The sequence below is a fragment of the Bos mutus genome, chromosome X (genome assembly GCF_027580195.1).
Source record: "Bos mutus isolate GX-2022 chromosome X, NWIPB_WYAK_1.1, whole genome shotgun sequence".
NCBI classification, from domain to species: Eukaryota; Metazoa; Chordata; class Mammalia; order Artiodactyla; family Bovidae; genus Bos; species Bos mutus.
Window position 1 is genome coordinate 122,500,802 of NC_091646.1, and position 25,382 is coordinate 122,526,183.

At 40.8% G+C, this 25,382-nt stretch overlaps 1 protein-coding gene across 3 annotated transcripts in view; it reads left to right on the plus strand.

Moving 5' to 3' along the window:
* The window catches only part of SH3KBP1 (SH3 domain containing kinase binding protein 1), a 332,811-nt gene that overhangs the window by 122,051 nt on the left and 185,378 nt on the right, over positions 1-25,382 (plus strand). For all 3 annotated transcript variants that reach the window (XM_070365436.1, XM_070365437.1, XM_005897720.2), the window contains one exon: positions 6,267-6,390. In XM_070365436.1, the coding sequence (XP_070221537.1) occupies positions 6,267-6,390 (124 nt within the window). The remainder of the gene's footprint in view (positions 1-6,266; positions 6,391-25,382) is intronic.

Genomic DNA, 25,382 nt, shown 5'->3' on the forward strand with positions numbered 1-25,382 from the left:
GAGATCTCTCACCATTGATTAGTTCTGCCTGTTGTCAAACTTCACATAAGTGGAATCATACAGTCTGTGATCTGTTGGGTCTGGCTTCTTTCACTCAACATTCTGACTGTAAAAATCCATCCGTGTTCTTAGGTGTAGTTCTTTTTCTTTAAATAGCACTTGCTATTTAATGATGGCATTAATTATGACAATAAGTAATCAATTTGTATATTGCTCTCCAATTCACTGATCCTGAAGACATCTCTCTAATGGTGCCAAAGCATCTAGCATTAAACTGCTTTTGGGGATGATGAAAGAGCCACTTAGAGGCTTTCACTACTGACCCCAAGGTCACCCACCTGCTAAATGATGATGCCAGGACTAGTTTTGGTTTGTTGACAGCATTCTTTCCATCCGGCATGATGTCTCTGTCTTAACTTGTGTCAGAGGTTGATAGAAGACAGAAAGGATGAAAGCAGGGAGGGGCCCCCAACTGGACCTTCATTGATATTTTGCTATGTAGTATTTTGGTTAATTGAAAGAAGTTGAGGTTCAACCGAGCTGACCCCCCAGTGCCTGCCTAGTATGTAATGAATGGGGAGGGAGAGGTGAAAATAGAGAGCTGACTTGACTCTGCCACCAGCTACATCCAGGCAGTCCTGCTTATCAGAAAGCAGACTCTGCTAGTTTAACTCCTAGTGGTGTACGAATTATGCCTTTGCCCAGTGAGGCTGCTGTTTGCAGGCTGCTAAATGTGTCACAGAGAATTTTTGCTAGAGTGGCATTATCAGGGCTTCTTGGCCTCCAGTTGTGGATAAACTGTCTCAGACTCTGATGAGCATACTGCTTTGGGAAGCAGGAATGGTGTGAATTCCCCTCTCCGTTCACTCAGGAGGTCCTTGCAATACAGTTTGAGTGTCATGGGAACATTGATAGTTTATTGATGGCCTCAATTTTGCTGTCCAAGCAGAGTTTCTGTTGTTAAGGCTTCAGATTTGAGAAGAGAGAAACTGGGTTTCCTTTACCTCCTAAAAACGTTTAGGATAGTGGATACCCTGATTATTCTGTTGTGTTTTAAAGCAAGCAGAATCATTGCTGATTTATATTTGTGGGCATGTATGAATTTCTGTAAGCTCCCGTGACCCACAATTTTGACCCAGGGTGTGTTCTCTACCACTGAGAGAGTAGGATCCAGGTTCTCAGTAAATGGATTAATAACTTAGGCCTCGTCATTAGAAAGCTGAGACTGAGGGTTGGGGGCTTGGAATGCTCATACCCAGGAAATCTGGCACCCTCCGACTTGGATCAGAACCTCGGAGAGCTCCAGGTTCAGGGATCCTGGCAGCTGTAGACAAGCAGGGGTTATTCCACTGTCAGTCAGGTCCACCCTCTTCTGCAGCAAAGAACTATTTTGTGTGGATGATAAAGAGTCTTCAAGGATTCCAGCCCTAGTATTTGTGGGCTTAGGGATAAAGCAGTATTAGATTCTTCAGGTGTGGAGGAAAGTGAAGTTTTCCACTGGAGCCATGGCTGGGGTGATTTGAGTCTCCCCAGTATAGTCAGAGGGAGAAGGCATTGGCACCCCACTCCAGTACTCTTGCCTGGAAAATCCCATGGACAGAGGAGCCTGGAAGGCTGCAGTCCATGGGGTCGCTGAGGGTCGGATACGACTGAGCGACTTCACTTTCACGCATTTGGAGAAGGAAATGGCAACCCACTCCAGTGTTCTTGCCTGGAGAATCCCAGGGATGGGGAAGCCTGGTGGGCTGCCGTCTATGGGGTCACACAGAGTCGGACACGACTGAATTGACTTAGCAATAGCAATAGTATAGTCAGGGAGCTTCCCAGGTGGCACTCAAGGTAAAGAATCCACCTGCCAATGCAGGAGACATAAGAGATCCTGGGTTGGAAAGATCCCCTGGAGGAGTGCATGGCAATCCACTCCAGTATTCTTGCTTGGGAAATCCCATGGGCAGAGGAGCCTGGCTGACCACAGTCTATAGGATCTCACAGAGTCAGACACAACTGACACAACTTAGCATGCACGCACTGTAGGCAGGACACTGTTTCTTCGGGGGAAGTGAGGTGTAGCAGGAGAGGTCTGCCTGGAAGGCCCGAAGCTGGGTTCCACTGCCCTCCCTGCCCCACACTAGCCTCATAGCCTTTTGATGGTCTTGCATCCTCCCTAACTGGGTCTCATGATTCTTGTGTGCAAAAATATATCAGTCTAGAAAAATCAGGATTTTTTTTTCAGTAACAAAATGACAGTGTTATTGTGAGGAGCAAGTGAAAAAAAAAAGTTACAGCACTTTAATTTATATAAACCCTTGCCAGTGTAAGGCTGTGTCATTGCCAGCATCGTCACCTATTTTTGGAGCCCCCCTGATAGGGGTCCATGACATCAGACATCTGTGAATGTCAGGGTGTTCAAAGGGTGCACCGCCCCCGCCCTTGCATGTGCCCGGTAGTTGGTGCCTGGGGTCAGCACATACGTCAGATAGGTTGAGCCAGAAGTGAGCACACAGGGACGTGTGGCTTGCTGTGCAATTGGAAAAGTTTTTGAAGGCAAGAGCTTTCCCTGTGGTCTTTTGGGAGTAATTGGAGGCTTTGAGGAGGAGAGTGGCAAGAGTGAACAGTAGCTTTAGGAGAGCGTCCCTTGGGGCAGTGTGGAGGTGAAGCAGGGAGGGCGGACTGGAGGCAGGTGGCATTTGGGGGAGAGTGGCTAAGAGGCAAGCTCTGAAGCTAGCCATTGAGTTCCAGTTCTGGTGTCTCCTTTGACCTCGGATGGGCTTCCTCAGCTCTCTGTGACTTGGCATGCGCATCAGTGAATAGGGCTGTTCTGCATGTTAAAAGTTGCCATCCCGGTGCAGCTCTTAGAGGAAGCTTTGGTACAAGGTAAACTCTCAAATGTAAGATGGTATTCATGTGTATTTTTTATTGTGGGTAAAAAAAATATAACACAAAAAGTTGCCATTTTAGCCATTTAGAAGTACAATTCAGTGGCATTCATTGTATTCACAATTTTACGCAACCATCACCACTGTCTGTTTCCAAACTTTCATCACCCCAAACAGAAACTCTGTAACCGTGAAACATTAACTCTTGTCCTCCCATCCCATTACTCCCTGGTAACCTCTAGTCAGTTTCTGTCTCTGAGTTTGCCTATTCTAGATGTCCCATATACATGGAATCAGATCGTTTTTGTCCTTTTGTGTCTGGGAAATGGCAACCCACTCCAGTACTCTTGCCTGGAAAATCCCACGGACCGAGGAGCCTGGTAGGCTACAGTCCATGGGTTCGCAAAGAGTCGGACACAACTAAGAGACTTCAATTTCACTTTCTTTCACTTTCTTTCACTTAGCATGATGTTTTCTAGGTTCATTCATGTTGTAGCATGTATCAAAATTGTATTCCTTTTTAAGGCTGAGCAATATTCTATTGTATGTGCGTGCCAGATCTTGTTTATCTGTTTGCCTGCTGATGGACTCTTGTGTTGTTTCTGCTTTTCGGCTTTTGTGAATAATGTTGCAGCAGACATTGGCATACAAGTATCTGTTTAGGTCCCTGCTTTCAACTCTTTGGGGTATATTACCTGAAAGTGGAATTGCTGGATCATATGGTAATTTCATGTTTAACTTTTTGAGAAACCACCATAGTGTTTTCCACAGTGACTGCTCCATTTTGCATTCTCACCAGCAGTGTACAAGGATTCCAGTTTTTCCACGTCCTCATCAGCACTTGTATTCATTTACAAAAAAAAAAAAAAAAAAAAAGAAAAAATCTAGCCATCTTGGTAGGAATGAAAGGGTATATCATTTTGGTGTTGATTTAAGTTTTCCTAGTGAATAATGATGTGGAGCATCTTGTCGTGTTCTTATTGGCCATTTGTATATTTTCTTTGGAGAAATGTCTGTTCAAGTTCTTTGCCTGATACTCATGTTTTTAAGGCAGTATGGGAGGAAGGAGATAAATAGATTAAGGAAGTAGATAGAGCCCAACTGGGTGGCTGGTTAGATACAAGGGTTAACGCTGAGTCTTCCAGCCTGTGTAAGTGTGCAGATGATGAGCTATCAAGCAGTATAGCTCCTGTTGCTCCCAGAGAAGGGGCAGATTGGAGGGAAGATATTTGGTTTTGGTGAGGTTACACTGAGCCTGGATGAACCTGGTTGTTGGGCCAGTGGAGAGTCTGTAGGATGCACTGCCATGGTTGCGTGTCTGGTTGGTTTCTTTGGAAAAGGGCAAGACATATTTTTGGTTTTGTCTCCTTGCTTCCATATAAGAAGCAACTTAAGGAATTGTGTCATCATTAGGCTTATGTATCTGGCAAATGTGAACAATCATTGGTGTGGGGCACAGAATCTGAAACTTATGAACCAGATCCTCCCCTGTTGCTGGTTTCTCAGCCCTTAAGCACCTGCTTCATCAGATCAGTCCTTCAAAGCTCATTAGGTGCTGCTCTGAAGCCTTGGGTGTGAACATTCTTGACAACCATGGCTTCTGAGGCTTTCCCCAGTGACCAACCCAATTTTTCAAATATTTGCAGCCCCTTCATCCTTCCCCAGCTGCATGCCATTAGTGGTTAGTGCTAAGCAAGTACTCAGCACGTCACCCACAGCCCGCTGCGTTTCTCTGAATAACTCCTTGGCAAAACTGGATGTTGCACCACTGCATTATGTTGTGTCCAGTTGGGAAATTGGTGTTTGCATGGTCGTACCCACCCTACAGTGGAGAGTGATGTTTAAGCAACTCTTCTACCCCCAAAGAAGCAGCCACTGGGGAAGAAGACCCCACAGTGGCTGCTTTTCTGTATTTCTAGAGCCATAGCAGGCTGGCAGCCATCACTAAGAAAGCATCCTTTCATGCAACTCAGGCTGGCAGTGTTTGCAGATTGTCCCCTGATGCCATCTGCCTGTGAAGCTGCACAAACCCCCAGCAACTGCTGTTCTAGCAGGTGCTGGGCTGCTGAGGTGGGAGTGCGTATACATGCACGCGCATGCCCACAGCTTTATGCTGTGTTGGCCTGGTGCGCCAGCTGAAACTCTCAACCTAGCAGAGCACCAGCCACAGTTGCTGGTTTCCGGTGGGGCCCTGGTGAGGGAGAAGAGGGCGAGGCTGTTGTGAACAAGGCCAGCAATCGGGGAATTGGATACAGTAACTAACACTTGGGTGTGTAGGAAGCTGCTAGGCAGTGGCTATGTTTTGACAAGCTTTTATTCTGTTCTTTCTACCTCTGCCCAGGCCAAAGTGTGGCCTCCCACCAAATTTTCCATCTTCCTGTTCATTCATTGAAGGACCCAGGCCCAGTTCTTGCCCCAGCCTCTTTCTAAAGAACACATCTTTCCTCTTTGAGCCCTTCCTGACACCCAGGTATGCTTTGACTCCAGGCGCTTAGCTTTCCCTTCTTCCCAAGTCAATGTGATCCTGGGTCCAGACAAGCCCAGAACCCCAGCCCAGATCTGCAGCTTGTGAGTTACTATCATTTCTGACTTTTAATGCTTTTGAACATAATTATGTAAATTATTAAGTAATTTGAAATGATTGTATCAGGCATCAGGTTTTAAAAATCCAGATCTTAATGGAGCTTTGATAAGAGACTACCTCATGTAAACTTTGTGTGTCAGGTATTTTGGGCTTGAATTTCTGTTCCAACTCCTCAACTCTGCTGTTGCAGCATCAGAACAGCCATAGAAAATACCTAAATGAAATGAATGGGCTTGTATTATAATGAAACTTTATTTACAAAAACACATGGTGGCTTAGTTTGCCGACCTCTGGCTTAGAACGATAGTCTTTATTTTAGTTTGTTATCTCTGTATTTTTCTCAGTTAAGGATTAAAAAGCCAGAAGAACTTGGTAACTGTAAATGAACTTAAGTCTTCTTTTGGGTTTAGCGTAACTGTGAGTGCAGTGGTGATTTTGGAATATACTTCTTTAAACCCCTGTTGGAAGAATAGAAAGCTTTTGAGGGGTGACTGTGCTTGGCCAAAGCTTGTCATTGTTCAAAAAGTAGAACAGGCTGTCCCTTAGAGTTGTTTGGTGGCCTTTATGATCACTTGACCATAGTCACAGAAGATTGCGTCACTGTATTGGACATTATTCTGTTTTATAGGACCAGGTGCTTCTCTACTAAATGTAAGGAAAACAAACAACAAACACATAGGAAATGGTGTTTCTAAAATGTGCTGAGTTGAGGTCACTGTAGTGCATTCCAGAAAGCTGAAGCTTAAAATAGAGACATTTGGAAATGTTAAACTACAATCCTGTTTTCCTTTTCTTTATCCTCATAGGAAATAAAGAAGGAAATGAAGAAAGAGCCTCTCTCCAGCAAAGCTCCAGAAAAGCCCATGCACGAAGTGTCCAGTGGAAATGCTTTGCTGTCTTCTGAAACAATTCTAAGAACCAACAAGAGAGGTATGGCAAAGGAGAGAGAGCTCTCTCCCCACACACAAACCCAAACTGATAACTGCTGGGTGAACTGGATCAAAGTCTGAATTGCTGGAAAATTGAATGGCATTGGTTTTTGTATACATTTTGGGTGCACACACACTCATATATGGCAAGTAACGATACAATAACCATACCAAAGGAAACTAATGAAATTTTTTTTTACAGTGGTGAAGTAGACTAAATTTCTAAATGATTATTTTTCTAGGACTTTAGCTTTCTCTTTTGTGTCTATTTTTATGGATGACAGGTGACTTCAGAGAATGCTATGGTGCTGGCTAAGCCGAGCATGTCTGGCCATGCTCTCTTCTTAATTTAAGGGCAGACTTCAGCAGGCTCTTTCTCTGACTGCTGGGCTCCCAAACACAGGCCTTGTCTTTCAGTTTAGGAGGCAGGACTTACAGAGATGCAGCTCATTCAGACTTCTGTGTAACCAGAAAACCTTTCACCATCTTGTCTCCACCTTGGTGGATTTTCCAGGTATCAGCTGGTTGGAGTTTTGTTTTCTCCCCTGTCCACGCTTTGTGACCTTGTTGTTTAAAATGGTAGGAGAGATTCTATAAGATGGCACAGGTGACCTGACTCAATTTTATACTAAAATGGAAACTGATTTGCCTTAGTTTCTCCCATGCCCACCCGCCCCATTGGACCAGCCCAGGCACACACTGATCATACCTGAGGTAGCTTAACTTTCAGAGGCAGCCTTTTCAGGGGCTTATTACTTCCTTAAAGAGAAACATAGAACCGGTCAAAAAGCAGGACCCAGAAATGTATTAGCAAAGGGTTCCATTAAAAAGAAAAAAGAAGGCAAGTTTGCATAACCATGGGCAAGAACAGCTAATCTTTCATCAAATGTAGACGTTGTAAGACTTTGTCCAATAAACTGTCCATTGATCATAGTGCTTGAGACCTCAGCTTTGTGTCTCTCTTCCTTCCTGCTTCTTCCTCTACCCTCTCCAGCTGCCCTGGGTTACATTTCCTTTTTTGAATTATTCAGATGAAATATTGGCTGGCGGCCCACACTGGTTAGCAGCTATAGGATTTTTTTTCTTTCCTTTTTTTTAAAAAACCCATCCTGCCAATGGAGATTTCCCGTTGTAAGAATTTGGGCTGTCTAGCTCTAAAACTGTAGCCATAGCCCAGAGCCCATCCTGCGTTCTTGCAAGTAGGTTCCAGAACTCCTGAGGCCTGTGCTTATTGGACTTGGACAGCTAGAGTTCGGTGCGTGGGTCTGTACCCCCAAACCTCCCTTGCTCACCTGAGCCCCTCCCATTTCTCCTGATACTGCTTGGGTCGGTGGGCTGAGGAATTGCATACCCAGACGTCATTGGCAAGGCCCTTCCAGCCAGCTCTGTTTTTGTAAAGTAAATAAGATAATTCAGATAATTCGTTAATTTAAGAAGATAAGGAATTAAGGAACTAAGGTAATTATCCAGATGAATTTGATAAAAATTACCTGAGAACTTTTAAATCAATGAAAGAATTAAACTTTTCAGATAATTGTCTCTTTACAACAAAAATATGACCTTTGAAGTCCCCTACAGAATTTTTCATTAACCAGAAAAGGGCATTTAAAGAACTGGCTTACTGACTTTAATATTCCCTTTTTAAGCCTCCACCTGATTATGACCAACTTTTTATTACTCCTAGGTATTCTATGTAATGAATCTGTCATTGACTCTGAGACCTTAGCACATGGAGGTGTCCTGTAAATATGAAACACATAAGAAACCATCTTCATTCTATCCCAGGCTTCATACTGACCCCCAGGTCACCTGGGCCAAACATAAATTTCCAGTTGAAGGGAAGAATTGTGTACCAGGATCAGGGCTGTCTTTGGCCCTGCCCCCACTCATCAAAGCTAACAGTATCCTACTACTCCTTATAATAAACAGGGAGCTGGATTGATTGGCCTTGTCAGGCCAGATAAATAGTTCATTGTGCTGAGCTCAAAAGCTACATTTTTTCCCACCCCAAATTAATGAAAAACCACTTTTTTTCCCCGTAAAACAAGGATCAGAGGCTAAATCTGTGGGATGATTCTAGTTACTTGTAAACACTTCCGTCCAACTAATTTTTTCAAGTTTTACGAGTTATCGTAAATGACCAGTCTCCTTCCCTTTGTTTCCATCAAGCTTTGTCCCTAGAAATCTCTTGGATGTTTTTGTCCTTTGCTGTTGTTATGGAAGGAAGTTGCCTTCAGAGTGTAGTAACAGGCTACTTGGACTCACTAACTTGGAGTTTTTCTTCTAGTATATGAGTCCACCTTGTGGTTCAGCCTTGGACCTTGTGTGAATTTGACAGAATTAAATTCTATATCTATATCCTAAAGATGTGACAGATTCTTTTTCTTCATCTTTATCAAATGTGAGATGATTGTTTACTTTATATGGGCTATATCATTTGATATAGGCTTAGCAATGGTTTAATAAAGATTGAAGTCTATTTCTATGGAAAGTAACCATTTTATTGAGTCCTGAACTTGAGACAGACTGAGCTGAAGAAATATTGTGTCCAGAAGTTTTTGCACTGGGGATGTGCCTCACTTCGCAGCAGGGGCAAATGGGTTGTAGTAGCTCACGGTGTGGGATGAGCTCACTGGCCCCCCACCAAGGCACCTGCAGAAGGTCAAAAGATACTTTACATTTCATGGGAGCTATTCATAGCCTTGAGAAAAGGCCAGGACCATGGAAACATGAGTTTGGGGACTGATTAGTTTCAGTTTTCAGCTTTAACCTTTGCAAAGCTCTACAGAGTTGATTTGGGGAGGTACTGGAATGACTCCCCGGGCTTTTTATTTAAGTAAAAGATGTGACTGAAATTGAGAGAGAGAGAGCAAGCAAGTGAGCAAACAGATCATCCCATTGTCCTGGCAACCATTAGCTATATATTCCAGGCATTAGCACTATTAAGGACAGTTGTATCTGCTCTCACCCTTGGCCACTTCTCTGGGCTTTACCTGAGTCACAGTGAGGGAACTTTCTGGTTAAATAAACCTTCCCCAAGGCCTGAGAGGTCATTTTTTATGTAAACTTGAAGCATGGATGGTGTATATCCAAAAGTTATCCCAGACTCCAGAATATTAACAAATTACAGTCAGAAAATGAAAAACCTTTTCTTGGAGTAAAATGTCATTCTCATGAACCAGAAAGAAAAAGATTGTTTCCTTCTGAGAATGACTTATTCTTTTGCTTCTTCCATCATAGAACCCATATAGGAAAGTAGTGGGCCCTCCTAAATTTCAACGTTACTACATGGAAGTTTATTTTTTAAAGACACTCACACCTTGAGTTTAAAACCATAACTGAACAGAATGGATGCTTTAACAGTTAACAGCAAATATAATAAATATATCCTTGAAAATAAGCAAGGAGGATTTTGTTCATTTGAATATGGACTCTTCCAGTTGAAGTAGAATATAATTAAAAATCTTTTGGTTTCACCCTTATAAGTGTTTCTCATCGAGGTTTATCCATGTGATAGGTTAAATGTCCAGCCTGGAATCAGTACTCTGCTGGCCTCTGTGAGGATCAGCTTCTGTTTCAGGGTTCTTGTTGCCCAGTTTTTGTACCGTTAGCAGCCTCATGGGGAGGCTGCCTCTCTCTGAACACCTCCTGCTGCCTGCAATTTTGGACATTGTTCTTTACTCACTTTGGGATGGATACCAACAGATATTCCCTAACACATGTTTCCTGTGTGCCTACTATGGTCCTGGCCCCATGCTTTGTGCTGGGACAGAGAGAAAGACTAGAAAAATACCAGCGGGTCCTGCCAGTAAGCAGTTCCAGTCTGTCGTGTCACTTGAGAAATGTTAAGAAAGTGCTGCACATTTCTTATATCTTTTTTTCTGGCACAGTGGGGATATATCTCTTATTTACTTCTGTCATTCTGAATGTGAAGCCACTCCGCATGTTTCTGGTTAGCTTTATATGTCCTTGTTTCTATTTCCAGTTTATCATGAATTCAGTGTTTGGTAAGTCTCTATTGTATTTTGCACATTTATTATTCTTTGCTATTATTATTATTGTTATGCTCTCCTGATATACAATGTATTCTATAATCATCTTTTTAAGTCGCTCTGCTACTTTGGCATCTGCCTTCCGAAAGATAAACTGCTTTTACCATCTTTATTTAAGGTTTGTTATGCATTTGCATTTTACTGCCCCTTCCAGAGATTAATACGGAAAGATCTGAAGGTTTAAAGGATGTTATGTAACAGGTATAGTGCTGATGCTATGAGATAAGATTCAAGATGAGATGGGGGAGGGTTGCTATCCAAGTTGGTAATGTGGCTATGACTTTGAAGCACACGACTGCTTGAAGCTCGTTTCTTGTATATTTAGTCCTTCAGACAGGTTTAATTCAAAAGTGTTCTTTGCCAGAGGGACCAGCAGCTGCTCTGCCTCTGGTGACACACTGTTGCTTTAAAAGTTAGTGCATAAATTCTCCAGAATTCATTTTCTGTGTGGATGGGGCTACATACACGCCCCTCAGAGTAACATGGACCCAGTGTTTGCCTCACAGAAGGTCTCTCCATTTTGGTCTGCTGCCTGTAGCTGTCAGAAGAATTTCACCTTCCGTTTATGTTTCTTCTTCTCAGTTTCAGCACTAGTCATTCTAATCCCTAAACACGTTTGGCCATAGTGACCTCCCTCCTGTGACTGTATGAAAGGGGAATGTTTGTTCAAGCTTTCATTTCTTGAGCATTTACTTAGCAACTTTGAATAATATCCTTGAGGTATCCATTGGCTTGTTCATCAGAACGTGAGTGAGTGTGTGCGTGTGTATGTAAATGTGCACATTCTGGTGTGGAACTCTTGTGTTGGCTCAGAGGCAGTGCATGGATCGATTCTTTGTTTGAAATGAAACTGTAAACAAAGGATGGAACAAGTGTGTCCTTAATAAAGAAAATGTTAACTACTTTGGTTTTCCAGTACCTTGTTGTTTGAGGTAGATATGAGATCTGGGGATTTGTTTCTAGAAGCAAGACTTTTTTCCTTTCAAATTTCTTTTTGGAGAAACAAATATGAGTTACCTCCAGTTAACTAGGAATCAGAAAAATGGGGGGCATTGAGTCAGATTTTTCTTCAAGTTTCCAAATCATCTGTTTTACCTAAATTGCTGGCTTTTAGTGAGGGTTAAGAGAAGGCATTACTATTGTGTGGAAGCTCTTGGCTGTCACTTCACCATGGGAAGACAAAAATAAAGCTGGCCACCTGGCAATGAATGTAGATGAATATCATATATAGTCATGCAGTAATATATATGTCTATCTGAATGTGTCTGTATATGCATTTATGGTCTTTTCTTTTGCCCCAATGGACCTTCATTCTTGAAAGTTTGAGAGTAAAGGGGCCATGGAGAGGTCTAATGCAGTAACTGGTCCCTCGCTGCATTTCTGACACGTTTTATTAGGAGCCCATGTTAGGACCAGTAATTGGTGTTAGAGTATGTTGCTGTTGTCCATTTTGTCATCTTTGTAGTACTGCCTACTGGGCCTAGGGTTAGTGATGAAAAGAGTGGAAAGAAGTCATTCTAGAAGGATGTTGCTATCACATTTTTTCCTGTCATTTTTAATGTGCGAGTCATTGACAAAATTATTTTTAGAATTTTTCTTCTATTATATTTATCTCCTTTTTATCTCTGTGCCTGGGGAATAAAACATTAACAGTGGAGTCATGAGTGTCCCATGGAACAATCAATGGTTGAGACTTCAACCCAAGTCCTTCCAGAGGACCCTCCCTGAAGTGGTTTTGTGGTGGTGGCTCCACCTGCTGGCTCTCCTAGGAAACTCCTCCTCCTCCCCGCCTTTTCTTTCTCCCAGGGAGAATCTTGAGCAGGATGCCTTTGGTTCCTCTGATTTAGTGTTCTCAGTCTGTGCAATTCCATCTCAGACCCATGGCTTCTCACATTATACACGTGTTCTCTTTGGCTCCTTTCCTTTCTCTTCTAATATTTACTCATTGAACTCATACAATCTATTTCTCTGTCCTTGTTCCATCTCTTATACCCCTACCGACCAGGATAATTGCTGATAAGCATTAAAAAAAAAAAAAGGACTCCTGTAGGCAAGACTCTAGGTATAGATACTAATTTGGACACAATAAAGAATTACACTAAAATCCATGTGGGTAAGCCACGGTCTCCACCTTCATAGCTCCAAGTACTCCTAACTGCTGCTTCACTTCTTGTTGAACCCAGTTTTACTCAGAGGAGTACTATTTTATTACTGATGTTTTCTTCAATTGTCAGCAGGTAGTGAAATAAAAAGCCAAGTGAGCTTGCTGGCTTCATTATCATTTGTCAGTTCTCTACAGGAAGTCCCTTCCTGTTTGGGAAGGGGCTGCCCCTCTAAGCTCCTCTGGATATACCACTGAGCATAAGTGTTCTTGATAAATGAATCTGTTTCTTCTTTAATTTTATTGTTTTACTTTTTTTACTTGATGACATTGCAGGCGTGCCTTGTTTTAGCTACATTGTGGGTTAGTCTGGGAACTTAATCACCACTTACGACTTTGTTTCTATGGGAAAAAGCATTTGGAGTTCTAAACACTGCATAGTGCATAACCACTTGTGAATCTCACTTGATTTTTTTTTAATTTTGTATTTTATGTTGCTGGCATAAAGCCTTAGGTACCTTTTAAAAGTCAGAGAGTCTATATAAGTGGGAATGACTGAAGTTGTCTCATGTTGTAGAGGAGTTTATGATTCACATGGTGCAGAATGCTGGAATTGTATAAGCTTTATGCAACATACCAGGGTTCAAGGACAGTGTTGGGTTCAGCCACATTGCACCATTGTATGTAGTGCTTATTTTCACAAGTCCTGAGTTGAACCTTGGTGTGCTCAAGTTCGGAGAAGGCAATGGCACCCCACTCCAGTACTCTTGCCTGGAAAATCCCGTGGATGGAGGAGCCTAGTAGGCTGCCGTCCATGGGGTCGCTAAGAGTCGGACACGACTGAGTGACTTCACTTTCACTTTTCACTTTCATGCATTTCTTGCCTTGAGAATCCGAGGGACGGGGGAGCCTGGTGGGCTGCCGTCTATGGGGTCACACAGGGTCAGACACGACTGAAGCAACTTAGCAGCAGCAGCAGCAGTGCTCAAGTTTATATTTATAAGGCATGTTGTAAAAGAGGTTGGTGTTGTATGTTTCCATGCACTAGAGAAGAGCCCATGCAAATAAGCTTGAATAGAAAGCAGACCAGCATTTCCCAGCACGTGTTATGCAGAATTGTAGCCCTATAAACTATTCTCAAATGGGGAATGAAGAGAGAGAGATAAGGAGATAAAGAGAGAAAGTTGTCTGTCAGGACAAATAACTTTCAGCCTCAGCTATGCATGTGCTAAGACCCTGTTAGAGACTGATAAACATATTATAATTTTGCAGGCTCTCAGATGTCCTATATAAGGAAACCTGCTTCTCTTTGACCACTGAACCACATTTTACTGGAGACTAGTTAGGATTCCACTTTGAGATGTGCTGGGCTTTAAAATGCAAAGCAAGGACTATCTAAGCATGTCTCACATCATCTTCAGATTCTACCTTGGACAGGTTATGTTAGAATGAGTGAGTGTAGATGGTGATGCTGGCACTGAAAGTAATGACTGATGTTACTTCTCAAACCCGTGGTTGTGAGTAAACAAGTTAGATGATGCTACAAGAACATTCCTGAAATCTAAAATTTGAAAGCTATCCTTTTTGGTTGTTTTTCAAGTGACAAGCTGAAAATTTTTTCTCTTGATCATTTTTTGCATCCTCGTATCTAAGAGTGTCTCCCTGGGCTGGGTTTTGGCAGGAAAAGTGGGCTGAGAGGGCAGAGCCAGTGAACTAAGAGACCAGGTCTACCCGGGACTTGAGTCAGGATGGAACTTGCTCATCCAGTGGTGAATTTTATAATGGTGACTGAACGGTGGTCCCCCATAGTCAAAACATTTCCATTGTCTTTTCTATCCACTTTAGTAGAAATATAGGGAATCTTAGCTTTTCTTGACTCTATTAAAACCTGATTGGACATGAAAAAGAGTTTTATTCATTCTTTCCCACTCCTTGTGAAAGACGTGGGCATTTTGTGTTCAGATAATGAACCCACCTATAGGGCCATGAGAATAAGCCATGTAGCCTGCATGGCTTGTTGTAGAATCATAGAATTCCTGAGGTGGCTGAGGTCCCTGTTAGTGGCCCAGGATTTGGCCTGATTCAGGGACCCATTTGTCAAGATGCCAAGCATGAGGACATGGAGTCTCTGCTCAGCAGACCTGAAAGGACACCCCTCTGATCTGCGGTGCTGTGCTTTGCTGAGGCCCACATGGGCTCCTCCTTTCCAAAGGGAGCTTATTCTCAAAAGAGAGCTGATAGGTTAACTGAAAGTAGTTCATTGGAGGTCTTGTGTTGGGACAGCAGCTGTCCTCACTTGTAGAGAAAGCCCTGGAAAGGGGACCTTTTCTTCAGAAGCTTCCTCATTCTCTTTTAATTACACAGGTTGGTCGTATTGGTCTGTCATCACAGCCTGGTCCTCCGATGCCATCTGCAGCCGCAGTTCAGTCTTTGGACTTGTGGTTTTTTGTGCTTGTGAGGCTCTGGGACTGCTAGGCCCTGAACAATGAGGACATTTCATGGCCTGTCTTCCTAAGCCATGGTCAGACTGACAGCGGGCCCAGCTGCAATGCTGGGTGGGCCACTCTTTTGTCTGCAACTAGAAAGGGAAGGAAAGGACAGCTTGAAGGTTTCCCTGGGTGTGTGTATGTGTGCAGGTGGTAGGGGAAGTGCATTCCAGGGGGACTGAACTTCTTGTTCCATTTATGTTTCTCTGAAGACCTCAGTAAGCTCAGTGACAGCAGGGCCTTGTTACAGGAAGAATGGCTGGGGACAGAGTCCAGAACCCCTTCTGCTACACCCCAGAGTTTCTGTGGGACTTTGGGCAAGTCTCATGCTCTTGTTTTCTAATCTGTAAAATAAGGAGAAGCTACTCTTGTTAATTCCCTTAGGGAAATTATAAGGATAAAAATTAGAAAAGAGAAGTTTGGGGGCAGAGGGTGGTAATAGTAGTGTAGGGCATCACTCACTGAATATAATAGTAGTTGTTATTAAAAGTGATAAACTGCTAGTAGGGCCCCAGAGTGTTGGGAAGAAATTATTGATGTCTGAAAAATACTAATAAAGTGTCCATGAAGGGGCCAGTGATCAGATGCACACAGAGCACTCTCTAGTTTAGACTATATGGTAGGCCATAAAATAACTCTTAATAATTTTAAAAGGATTAAAATCATGCAAAGTATATTCTCCAACCACAGTGGAATGAAATTAGAAATCAACAACAGACCTGTGGGAAATTCACAAATGTATGGAAATTAAACAACATACTCCTAAATAACCAGTGGGTCAAAGAAGAATCCACAAGGGAATTTTAAAATACTTCAAAATGAGTAAAAATGAAAACACAGCATTCAAAAATTTATTACAGGCAGCTAAAACAGTGCTTAGAGTGAAATTTATAGCTGCAAGTGGCTATATTCACAAAGAAAACATCGCAAATCAATACCTTGTTTTTCCAGCTTTTTTGAGCTATATTAACATTGTGTAAGTTTATGGTGTGCCACATAATGATTTGATATACATACATATTGTGAAATGCTTGTCTCAATAAGGTTAGTTAATATATCCTTCACCTCTTAATTACCTTTTTTTTGTGTGTAGTGGTAAGAACATGTAAGATTTGTCTTTCTGTGGCTTACTTCACTTAGCATAATGCCCTCAAGGTTCATTCACATTGTCCTTATTTCTATGGCTGTATAATATTCCTCAGCGTGTTTGCACACCCACACCTGTGTTTGTATCACTTTTAAAAATCCATTGTTCCATCAACGTACACATAGGTCATTTCCATGTCTTGGCTATTGTGAATAATGCTGCAGTGGACATCAGGGTGCAGATATATCTTAGAGGTAGTGATTTAATTTTCCTTTGAAATAGAAGCTAGAAGTGGGATTGTCAATAACCTGTTTACCCCAAGAAATTAGAAAAAGAAGGGTAAACTAAACTCAAAGCAAGTGGAAAAAAGGAAACAATAAAGCTCAGAGTGGAAATAAATGAATGAGACTAGAAAAACAATACAGAAAATAATTGAAACCAGAAGTTGGCTCTTTGAAATGGTCAACAAAATTGATAAAGTTTAGCTATAGTGATCAAGAAAAAGGAAAGAAGACTTAAACTGCTAATATGAAGAAGTAAAAAAGGGACATCACTATTCATCTTAGATAAATTAAAATAATTATAAGGGAATACTATGAATAACTTATACACTGCTGGTTGGATTATAAAATGGTACCCCTGCTTTGGAAAACAGTGTAGCATTTCTGGAAAATTTTAAGTATGGTTACCATATGACCCAGTATATCACACCCAACGAAAACCACACACAAACATGTATACAAATGTTCATAGTAACATTGTTCCTAATAGCTAAAAATTGGAAACAACCCAGATGCCCATCAACTGATAAATGGATGAACAAAATGTGGTTTAATCTCTACAATGAAATATTATTTGGCAATAAAAAGCGTGAAGTACTGATACATACTGCAACATGAATGAGCCTTGAAAACACTGCTAAATGAAGGAAGCCAGATATGAAAGATCACATATTGTATGATTCCATTTATATGTATGTCCAGAATAGACACATCCCTATAGACAGAAGGTAGGTTAGTACTTGCCCAGAGCTGGGTATGGGAACGGAAAGTGACTGCTAATGGGCATGAGGTTTCTTTTTGGGGTGACAGAAATGTGCTAAAATTAGACTGTTATGGTGGTTGCACAATTCTGTAAATACATAAAACCCATCAGACTGCGCACTTAAAATGAGTGAATTTTATGGTATGCAAATTAGATCTCAGTAAAACTATTTAAAACAATTGCCCCATAAATTCGTGTTACAATGCGTCATCTGACTGTGTCTGTCTGTCTGTCCTCCTTTTCTTTTCCATCCTCGGCCACTACCCTGGCCCAGCTGAGGGACAAGACGTGTCATTGCATTTATTCACATCTTTACAAATTATATATTTCTCAGTGAAGCTTTATTTTTTCCTCATTCAATCAGTTGCCTAGGAGATAGTGAGTCTGAGGGATCAAAAAGACACTGTTTTGCTAGAGATGACCTAAATATTAGATAATCGATTTGAGAAGGGTAGAGAACTGACTGTGGCATTCTATTGTTCATTTCTTGAGGGGAAAAAAATGAGTTTCCTTGTAAATCAAAAGCCAGACCTCTTATTTTCTAAATTCTGTGCTTCATAGACAGAGCGTTTGCTGGAAAGGAAAGAATCCGTTTATGGTTCCAGCTTTTCTTGCCGTTGTCAGTAACTCTCCGTTGGCTATTTTAGCTCCTAAATCTTCATCTGCAGTGCTGATGATTTCTTTAGGAAAGATTCTTAGATGTGTCATCCCAGATAAAAGCATGTGTATATTTGGGGGGATTTTAAGTTGTTATTGAATCGATTTCTGGAAGGCTTACAGCCAACTTCCACCACCACCAGAAGTGGGGAGAGTGCTTATTAGTGTTTTTAGCTGGAATTTCTTTGATTAATAGAGTACTTCAACCTTTCCCCCCTCCCTCTTGTTTGTTGTGTTCTTGGCTCTTATACTGAGATCTGTATACAAATTTTCTTACTGATTAGTATATTATTACTTTGTCATTCACAGCGGACTGTGCTTCCTAGTTTGTTGGTTTTTCATTTTGTTTGCAATTGGTTTTGATGTACAAAAATAGTACATTTATGTGTGGATTTGCATATTGATGTTTTCTTTGGAGATTTTTCTGAATAAATTCTCACCTAATTTTTCTTCTTTATACAAGCTTCAGTTTTTAACTTCCAATTTTTAATTGATAAGGAATTTTGATGTAGAGTATGAGGTTGGTGTGCAAATTGAGTTTTATTTTGCAATAGCCACTTTGCCCGGACCACTTATTGAATAATCTAGCCCCCCCATTCATTTGTGATACCTCATTTATCATTTAAATATTTTTGGACTTTCAGTTCTCTACCGTTAATTTGTCTAACCATTCTTGTATCAATATTGTTAACTGTTGGGGCTTTAGAATACATTTGAATATATGATATGGCTTTTGTCCTTCCTGTTATCACTCTTCATTTTCAAATACATTTTAGCCACTCTCACTTGTCCATTGTAAAATCATGTCATCGAGTTAAAAATTCCATTGGTATTTGGATTTGAATTACATTAAATTATATGTCAATTTAGAAAGAATTGACATTTGTTTGACTTTGTTTAAAAACTTTGTATTGTATTATATAAACTGCCTTTATATATAGGTGCTTATATATATTCTTATATACATAAATGAAACTGTTTTCTCCCCTTCACCTCTTCATCCTAAACATCTCAGGGGTCCAGCTCTGGCAAATATATCACCACCTTAAAACATATATCCCCTTCTGAATTCTAAATTGTAGTGATCTACTAACATAGGATATCACACTGTTCATTCAAGTTATGGTTTTATCTATGCTGTCTTGCTTACCCCTTTTTCCTACATAGATTTTGGTTATTGTTGGCTTTTGTAAATAGGATCACTTCCCCTTCATATTTTTTTTTCTTATTGCCAGTCCGCAGAAGAATTTAACTTTTGAATGTTTCTGTCATAATAGCCATTTGTGGAATACTCTTGCTAATTATTGATGAAAATGTTCCTCTTTGATATAGGAGAAATGCTAGTACTTATTAGAATGTGGATGGGTAGAAATTACACAGTTTTATTTGAACAAATGACATTTTTTAAACAAAAACTTATTAACTTTTTTCAGTAAGATTATTTCCTCTCATTAGCTTTAGTTTAATTTTTAAAAATCTTATTGAAACATAGTTGATTTCAAAATCCCTTGACTTTGATAGAGCTTTACAGTTTATATAAAGACAGACTGAAAGACTCATTCACTTCACCACCATGAAGGGTGGTGAGAAAAACATTGTTTTAAATATAAAGAACTGAGGTGGGGAGTGGTGAGAAATGACTTGCCCCACACACCGATAAAGGTAGACACAGAAGATCTCTTGCTGCCTTCATTGCTCAAAAATACATGCAGTAATACAAATAATAGTGTCAGAAAAGCTTTAGTGGATGGCTGATCTTTAATGGTTACTTTTGGACACTTGTGAACTGCATTTCATGCTATCAGTACATTTATATTCTTCTTCTTTGTCTGTGTGTGTATTTCGGTTTTGGTTTTCTTTATTAGATTGTAAACTCCTTGAAGGAAGAAACCATATTGTATTCATGTTGGAATCAACTTTAAATATTGGATGGAAATATTGACCCTTGAACAATGTAGATTTGAACTGCTTGGGTCCACTTAATACACAGACATCTTTCAATAGTAGAAGCTACAGTACCTCATGGTCCATGGTTGGTTGAATCTGTGTATGTGGAGGAACCGTGGATAGAGGGCTGACTATAAACTATACCCAGATTAACCCCCATGTTGTTCAAGGGCCAACAATATGCAGTTGTTCTCAAACATCCTAACCATTTTGCAAAATGAGATACCAAAAGGAAACTATCAGAGAGAGAACAAGTGCATTAAGTTGTGTATTTAGGGAGAAGGTGTTGAAATTCTATGATTCAGAGAAATTGTCTGTTACTGAGCACTGAGGAGAGAGGAGACTTAATAAGTGTCTGTTTTGGAAAGTGGATTGTGAGAAAAAGGACTGCATCTAGCTCTAGACCTGATAATGTGCCGTTAGTAGAGAGTGAGAAAGTGAAGTACATTTCCAAAGGAGGAAATTTGAACCAGATCTTGAGTAACAAGACTGAAAGTAGAATTAAGTCATAAGGGTAAATGTGTTTGAGGAAAGGCTCCTAAGTGTTTCAGATTTCCTAGGTGAAGTATATCTGGGGCATGAGAAGGTTTAGATTTTATGTCATCATTTTAATCTGTGTTTGATTTTACACGTTCCCCAAGGTCTTCTAAATGCAAGTGGATAGGGTTCAGTTTATTTCCATCCAACAGTGTACCCCTCTTCCCTCGTTTCTGGGCTCCTTCCTCTCTAATATTTGAGTGCTCAGCATTACTATCAACAGAGCCGAAGAGGGAAAGTGAAGATACTCATTAAAAGAGATGGCTGGATTATGTGATTATATGTTAATTTTGTTTGTCTGGAACCCCACATTTATTATGCATTACTGGTGATTAGTATCGTGTTTTCAGATTTCAGTTTAAGTAAAGTCTGTCTGTGTAACCACCTCCTGTGGGCTTGTTGAAGATGCTGCAGCTTTGGATCAGGGAGCTGTCTTCCCCAACTCCCCCTTGGATGGGTTCTTCAGTATTGTCATTGCCTGCAAAGAAAAATCAGATTTCCCAAGGTTTTGTTATTGAGTTTTCCCTTTATTTCTTTTAATCCTTTTTTCTAGGCCCTGGTATTTGACAGAGTAAAGCAAAAAAAAGCAAAACAAAAATTCCAACCATATTATAAAAGTTATCTTTTAAAAAAAATGTTGTTTAGGGAAAAAAAAGATACCCGTTGCTTTAAGTTTGACTTTTAAAAAGCTTCAAAGCAACTCTTTGATAATGCCATTAGAAATAGTTTGTTTCTTCTGAAGAAATTAGCTTTCTTTTGTATAAATCTTTTAGATAAAAAATAAGATGCTTGAAGTTATATAGAAAGAGAAAAAGTAACTAAGATGCCAACGTGTCTGACACTGTGTGGATAGGGACTAGCAAACCCAGATGAGCCAGGAATGGAAATTCTGATTCCATTTTGTACATATATGTATACCTCACAATATGCTTCATCTTTGCCTCCTGAGCTTGGGCTGTATAGCCCTGACCTTCTTGCACAGAATTAGTTTGTAATTCACAGTCGTCTTTAAGAGCCTCCTTCTCGCCTTCTCTCTTTTCCTTTCTTCCTTCTCTCTTTCCACCCTTCCCTCTGTGATGTATTACTCTTTAAGCTGCATCCCATTCTGGATCTAGGCCCAGGCTGTGCATATGTCTGCATATGTTGCATATGTGTCACCAGCTTTTTAAAAAAATAATTATTTATTTTAATTGGAGGCTAATTACTTTACAATATTGTGGTGGTTTTTGCCATACATTGACATGAATCAGCCGTGGATGTACATGTGTCCTCCTGTCTCGAACTGCCTTCCCACCTCCCTCTCCACCAGCTTTTATTTACATTTGTACGAGCTTGACTGGAATGACATGGATCGTGGAAATCCAGGTTTGACCTGCAGACAACCTTTTTCAGTTTATTAGAAAGCTTTATGTAGGGTACTATTTCACTTTTCTCACTTCCCATTGATCTGCTCGGGTGGAGATGTTAAATTAAAAAATGACCAACCTAAGTAGCGAGAAGGACGAAAAGAAGAGATGACAAGCCTCAGTTGGGTGGTTCCACAGGATCAATTTCTCCCTCCATCCATATATTCATAAATTATGAACTGTATCGATCTATTCATATTGATGTGTGAACTCATTCTATAAAAAGCCCAAGTTGAAGTGGAAAATGGAAAGTGATCATTTATTAGAGCTGAGGAGTGTCAGCTTTGTATTGAAACCAAACCAAACTACACCAGACAGACTCCAGTGGCCTCCCTTTCAGTCTTTAGATTACATGGTGCCAGATGAGGCTTGGGTAACCAGGAAGGCTTGGTAACAGTTGCCAAATATCCTATGCATTTTCAGTGGCTTAGAACTTGACTGTGAGTGCATTGAGGCTAGAAAACCATTTGTGTTCCTTTTTTTCCCTTATACTTCTGCCCAGAATGAGTCAGAGACCTTTATTTGAGTACTCAAGAGACATTCATATAGTTCACAGTACTCACAGCCATTAGCCATCTTAGGAAGGTCATTTCACCTTTGAAACATCAGTTTCTTCATCTGCAAATTGGAAGGTTGATTGAGAATTTTCCATTATTCTTTAAATCTGAGAACCCTTTCTGAGTTTTTGACTCTTTAGTTGCTAAATTTCCATATCTTCATTAGCATATAACTAGGTCTTCAGATTAGGGTCATGGTACTGTTTATATATAGTCCTGTGAAGCATTTTAACCTGTGTACCCTCAGTTTGGTCATTAAGCCTTTTAGAATGTTAAAAAGGTGAAAGATCGCACTCTTCTCTTTGCAAATGCTTTCCAGGGTCTCCAGGAAGGAATGTGTGTGTGCATGCGCTTAGTTGCTTCAGTCATGTCTGACTCTTTTGTGACCCTATGGACTGTAGCCCTCCAGGCTCCTCCGTCCATGGGATTCTCCAGGCAAGAATATTGGAGTGGGTTGCCATGCCCTCCTGCAGGGGATCTTCCCAACCCAGGAATCAAACCCGGGTCTCCTGGAAGGAATATTGGAATCCATTTTGCATATTCTCAGCAGCCCATTCAAGCTTCTATGGCCAACAAATGTTTGCTGGATGAATCAGGTTCTGACATGACCTACTGGAAAATTCTGGAGAACTTTAGAGGATTTTGGTTCTTTGCTGAGAAAGCTCCATGGTGGTTTTATTGAGCAGTGAATTTAAAGCAGTGTTTCTGCCTTTGGTAAACCATCATGCAGGTTTCTTACTCAGCTTGATTGTACAGGGTTGAATGGGTGGTAGGATGTGTGTTCATTTTGTGTTCAGATTAGCATGTTTCAGAATCCTACCTCCCCCAAAGACTTTTTTTGTATCATCTCTGTATTTATTGCACTGGGTGTGGAATAAAATCACTCGTGGCAAATTGGGTTGATTTGCAAACTGTAGGAACCAATCCCATCCGCTCAGCTTTGTCAGATGATGCCTGAAGACTGCTAGCTAAGTGATGTAGATCCTTTACCATGTTTAATATTTCAAAATAAGGTTTTAATAAAGAGACATAAAATCAGATCAAGAAGGGACTTGAACAGGTATTTGTACACCCATGTTCATAACAGCTAGGAAGAAATTTTGATATATGCTACAACATGGATTAATCTTGAGAACATTATGCTAAGTGAAATAAGCCAATCATAAAAAGGACAAATAGTATATGATCCCACTTGAATGAGGTCCCTAGAGTAATCGAATTTATAGAGATAGAAAGTAGAGTGGTAGTTACCAGGGGCTGGAGGGAGAGGAGATATGGGAAATTTTGTTTAATTGGTATGGAATTTTAGTTAGGGAAGGTGAAAGAAGCTCTGGAGATGATTAGTGGTGATGGTTGGACAGTAATGTGAACGTGCTTAATGCCAGTGAACTGTACCCTATGTTATGTATCTATTACCACAATTTAAGAAAGGATCATGAATGGAAAATACTCAACACCCTTCTACCCACCAACAGCTAAGAAATTTTAAAAATTAATAATTACCATTGACACATCATATCTGTTACACTACCTAAATTGAATTATGTGTCTTCTGAGGAGTGGAGAATGACTTGGGTGATAGAATTCTGGGATCAGATCAGATCAGATCAGATCAGTCGCTCAGTCATGTCTGACTCTTTGCGACCCCATGAATCACAGCACGCCAGGCCTCCCTGTCCATCACCAACTCCCGGAGTTCACTCAGACTCACGTCCATTGAGTCAGTGATGCCATCCAGCCATCTCATCCTCTGTCGTCCCCTTCTCCTCTTGCCCCCAATCCCTCCCAGCATCAGAGTCTTTTCCAATGAGTCAACTCTTCGCATGAGGTGGCCAAAGTACTGGAGTTTCAGCTTCAGCATCATTCCTTCCAAAGAAATCCCAGGGCTGATCTCCTTCAGAATGGACAGGTTGGATCTCCTTGCAGTCCAAGGGACTCTCAAGAGTCTTCTCCAACACCACAGTTCAAAAGCATCAATTCTTCAGTGCTCAGCCTTCTTCACAGTCCAACTCTCACATCCATACATGACCACAGGAAAAACCATAGCCTTGACTAGACGAACCTTTGTTGGCAAAATAATGTCTCTGCTTTTGAATATGCTATCTAGGTTGGTCATAACTTTCCTTCCAAGGAGTAAGTGTCTTTTAATTTCATGGCTGCAGTCACCATCTGCAGTGATTTTGGATCCCAGAAAAATAAATTCTGACACTGTTTCCACTGTTTCCCCATCTGTTTCCCATGAAGTGATGGGACCAGATGCCATGATCTTCGTTTTCTGAATGTTGAGCTTTAAGCCAACTTTTTCACTCTCCACTTTCACCTTCATCAAGAGGCTTTTTAGTTCCTCTTCACTTTCTGCCATAAGGGTGGTGTCATCTGCATAGCTGAGGTTATTGATATTTCTCCCGGCAATCTTGATTCCAGCTTGTGTTTCTTCCAGCCCAGCGTGTCTCATGATGTACTCTGCATATAAGTTAAATAAGCAGGGTGCCAATATACAGCCTTGACGTACTCCTTTTCCTATTTGGAACCAGTCTGTTGTTCCATGTCAAGTTCTAACTGTTGCTTCCTGACCTGCATGCAAATTTCTCAAGAGGCAGTTCAGGTGGTCTGGTATTCCCATCTCTTTCAGAATTTTCCACAGTTTATTGTGATCCACCCAGTCAAAGGCTTTGGCATAGTCAATAAAGCAGAAATAGATGTTTTTCTGGGATAGGAGAACAGAATTCTGGGACGGGAGAAAGTTCCTTCTGCTTTATTTTCCACTTCCATTTGTTAGCTGAAAACAAACATACTAAACAAGTAGGAAATTAGTAACTTTTTCCTGGCCTTTGAAATGAGTGTTTCTAAAAACCTCTAAAAAGAAATCTTTCTAGAAACTTCTTTTACCCTTTGTGGCTGGGTGAATATGGCCAAACAGTCAAGGAAAATAACACTTAACTTACCAGCATAGAATGATACAGTGTATTTGCAGCCTTTATCTTTCCTGAGTGTGTATGTGTGTGTGTTTGATTAGAAAACGGATTTATTAAAGGCCCGAGGTTGAAGACCCAGAGAGATAAATATATAACATCACTGTGGAGAAAGGGGCTTCTTTAGGGAAAAGACCTCTGCCACCA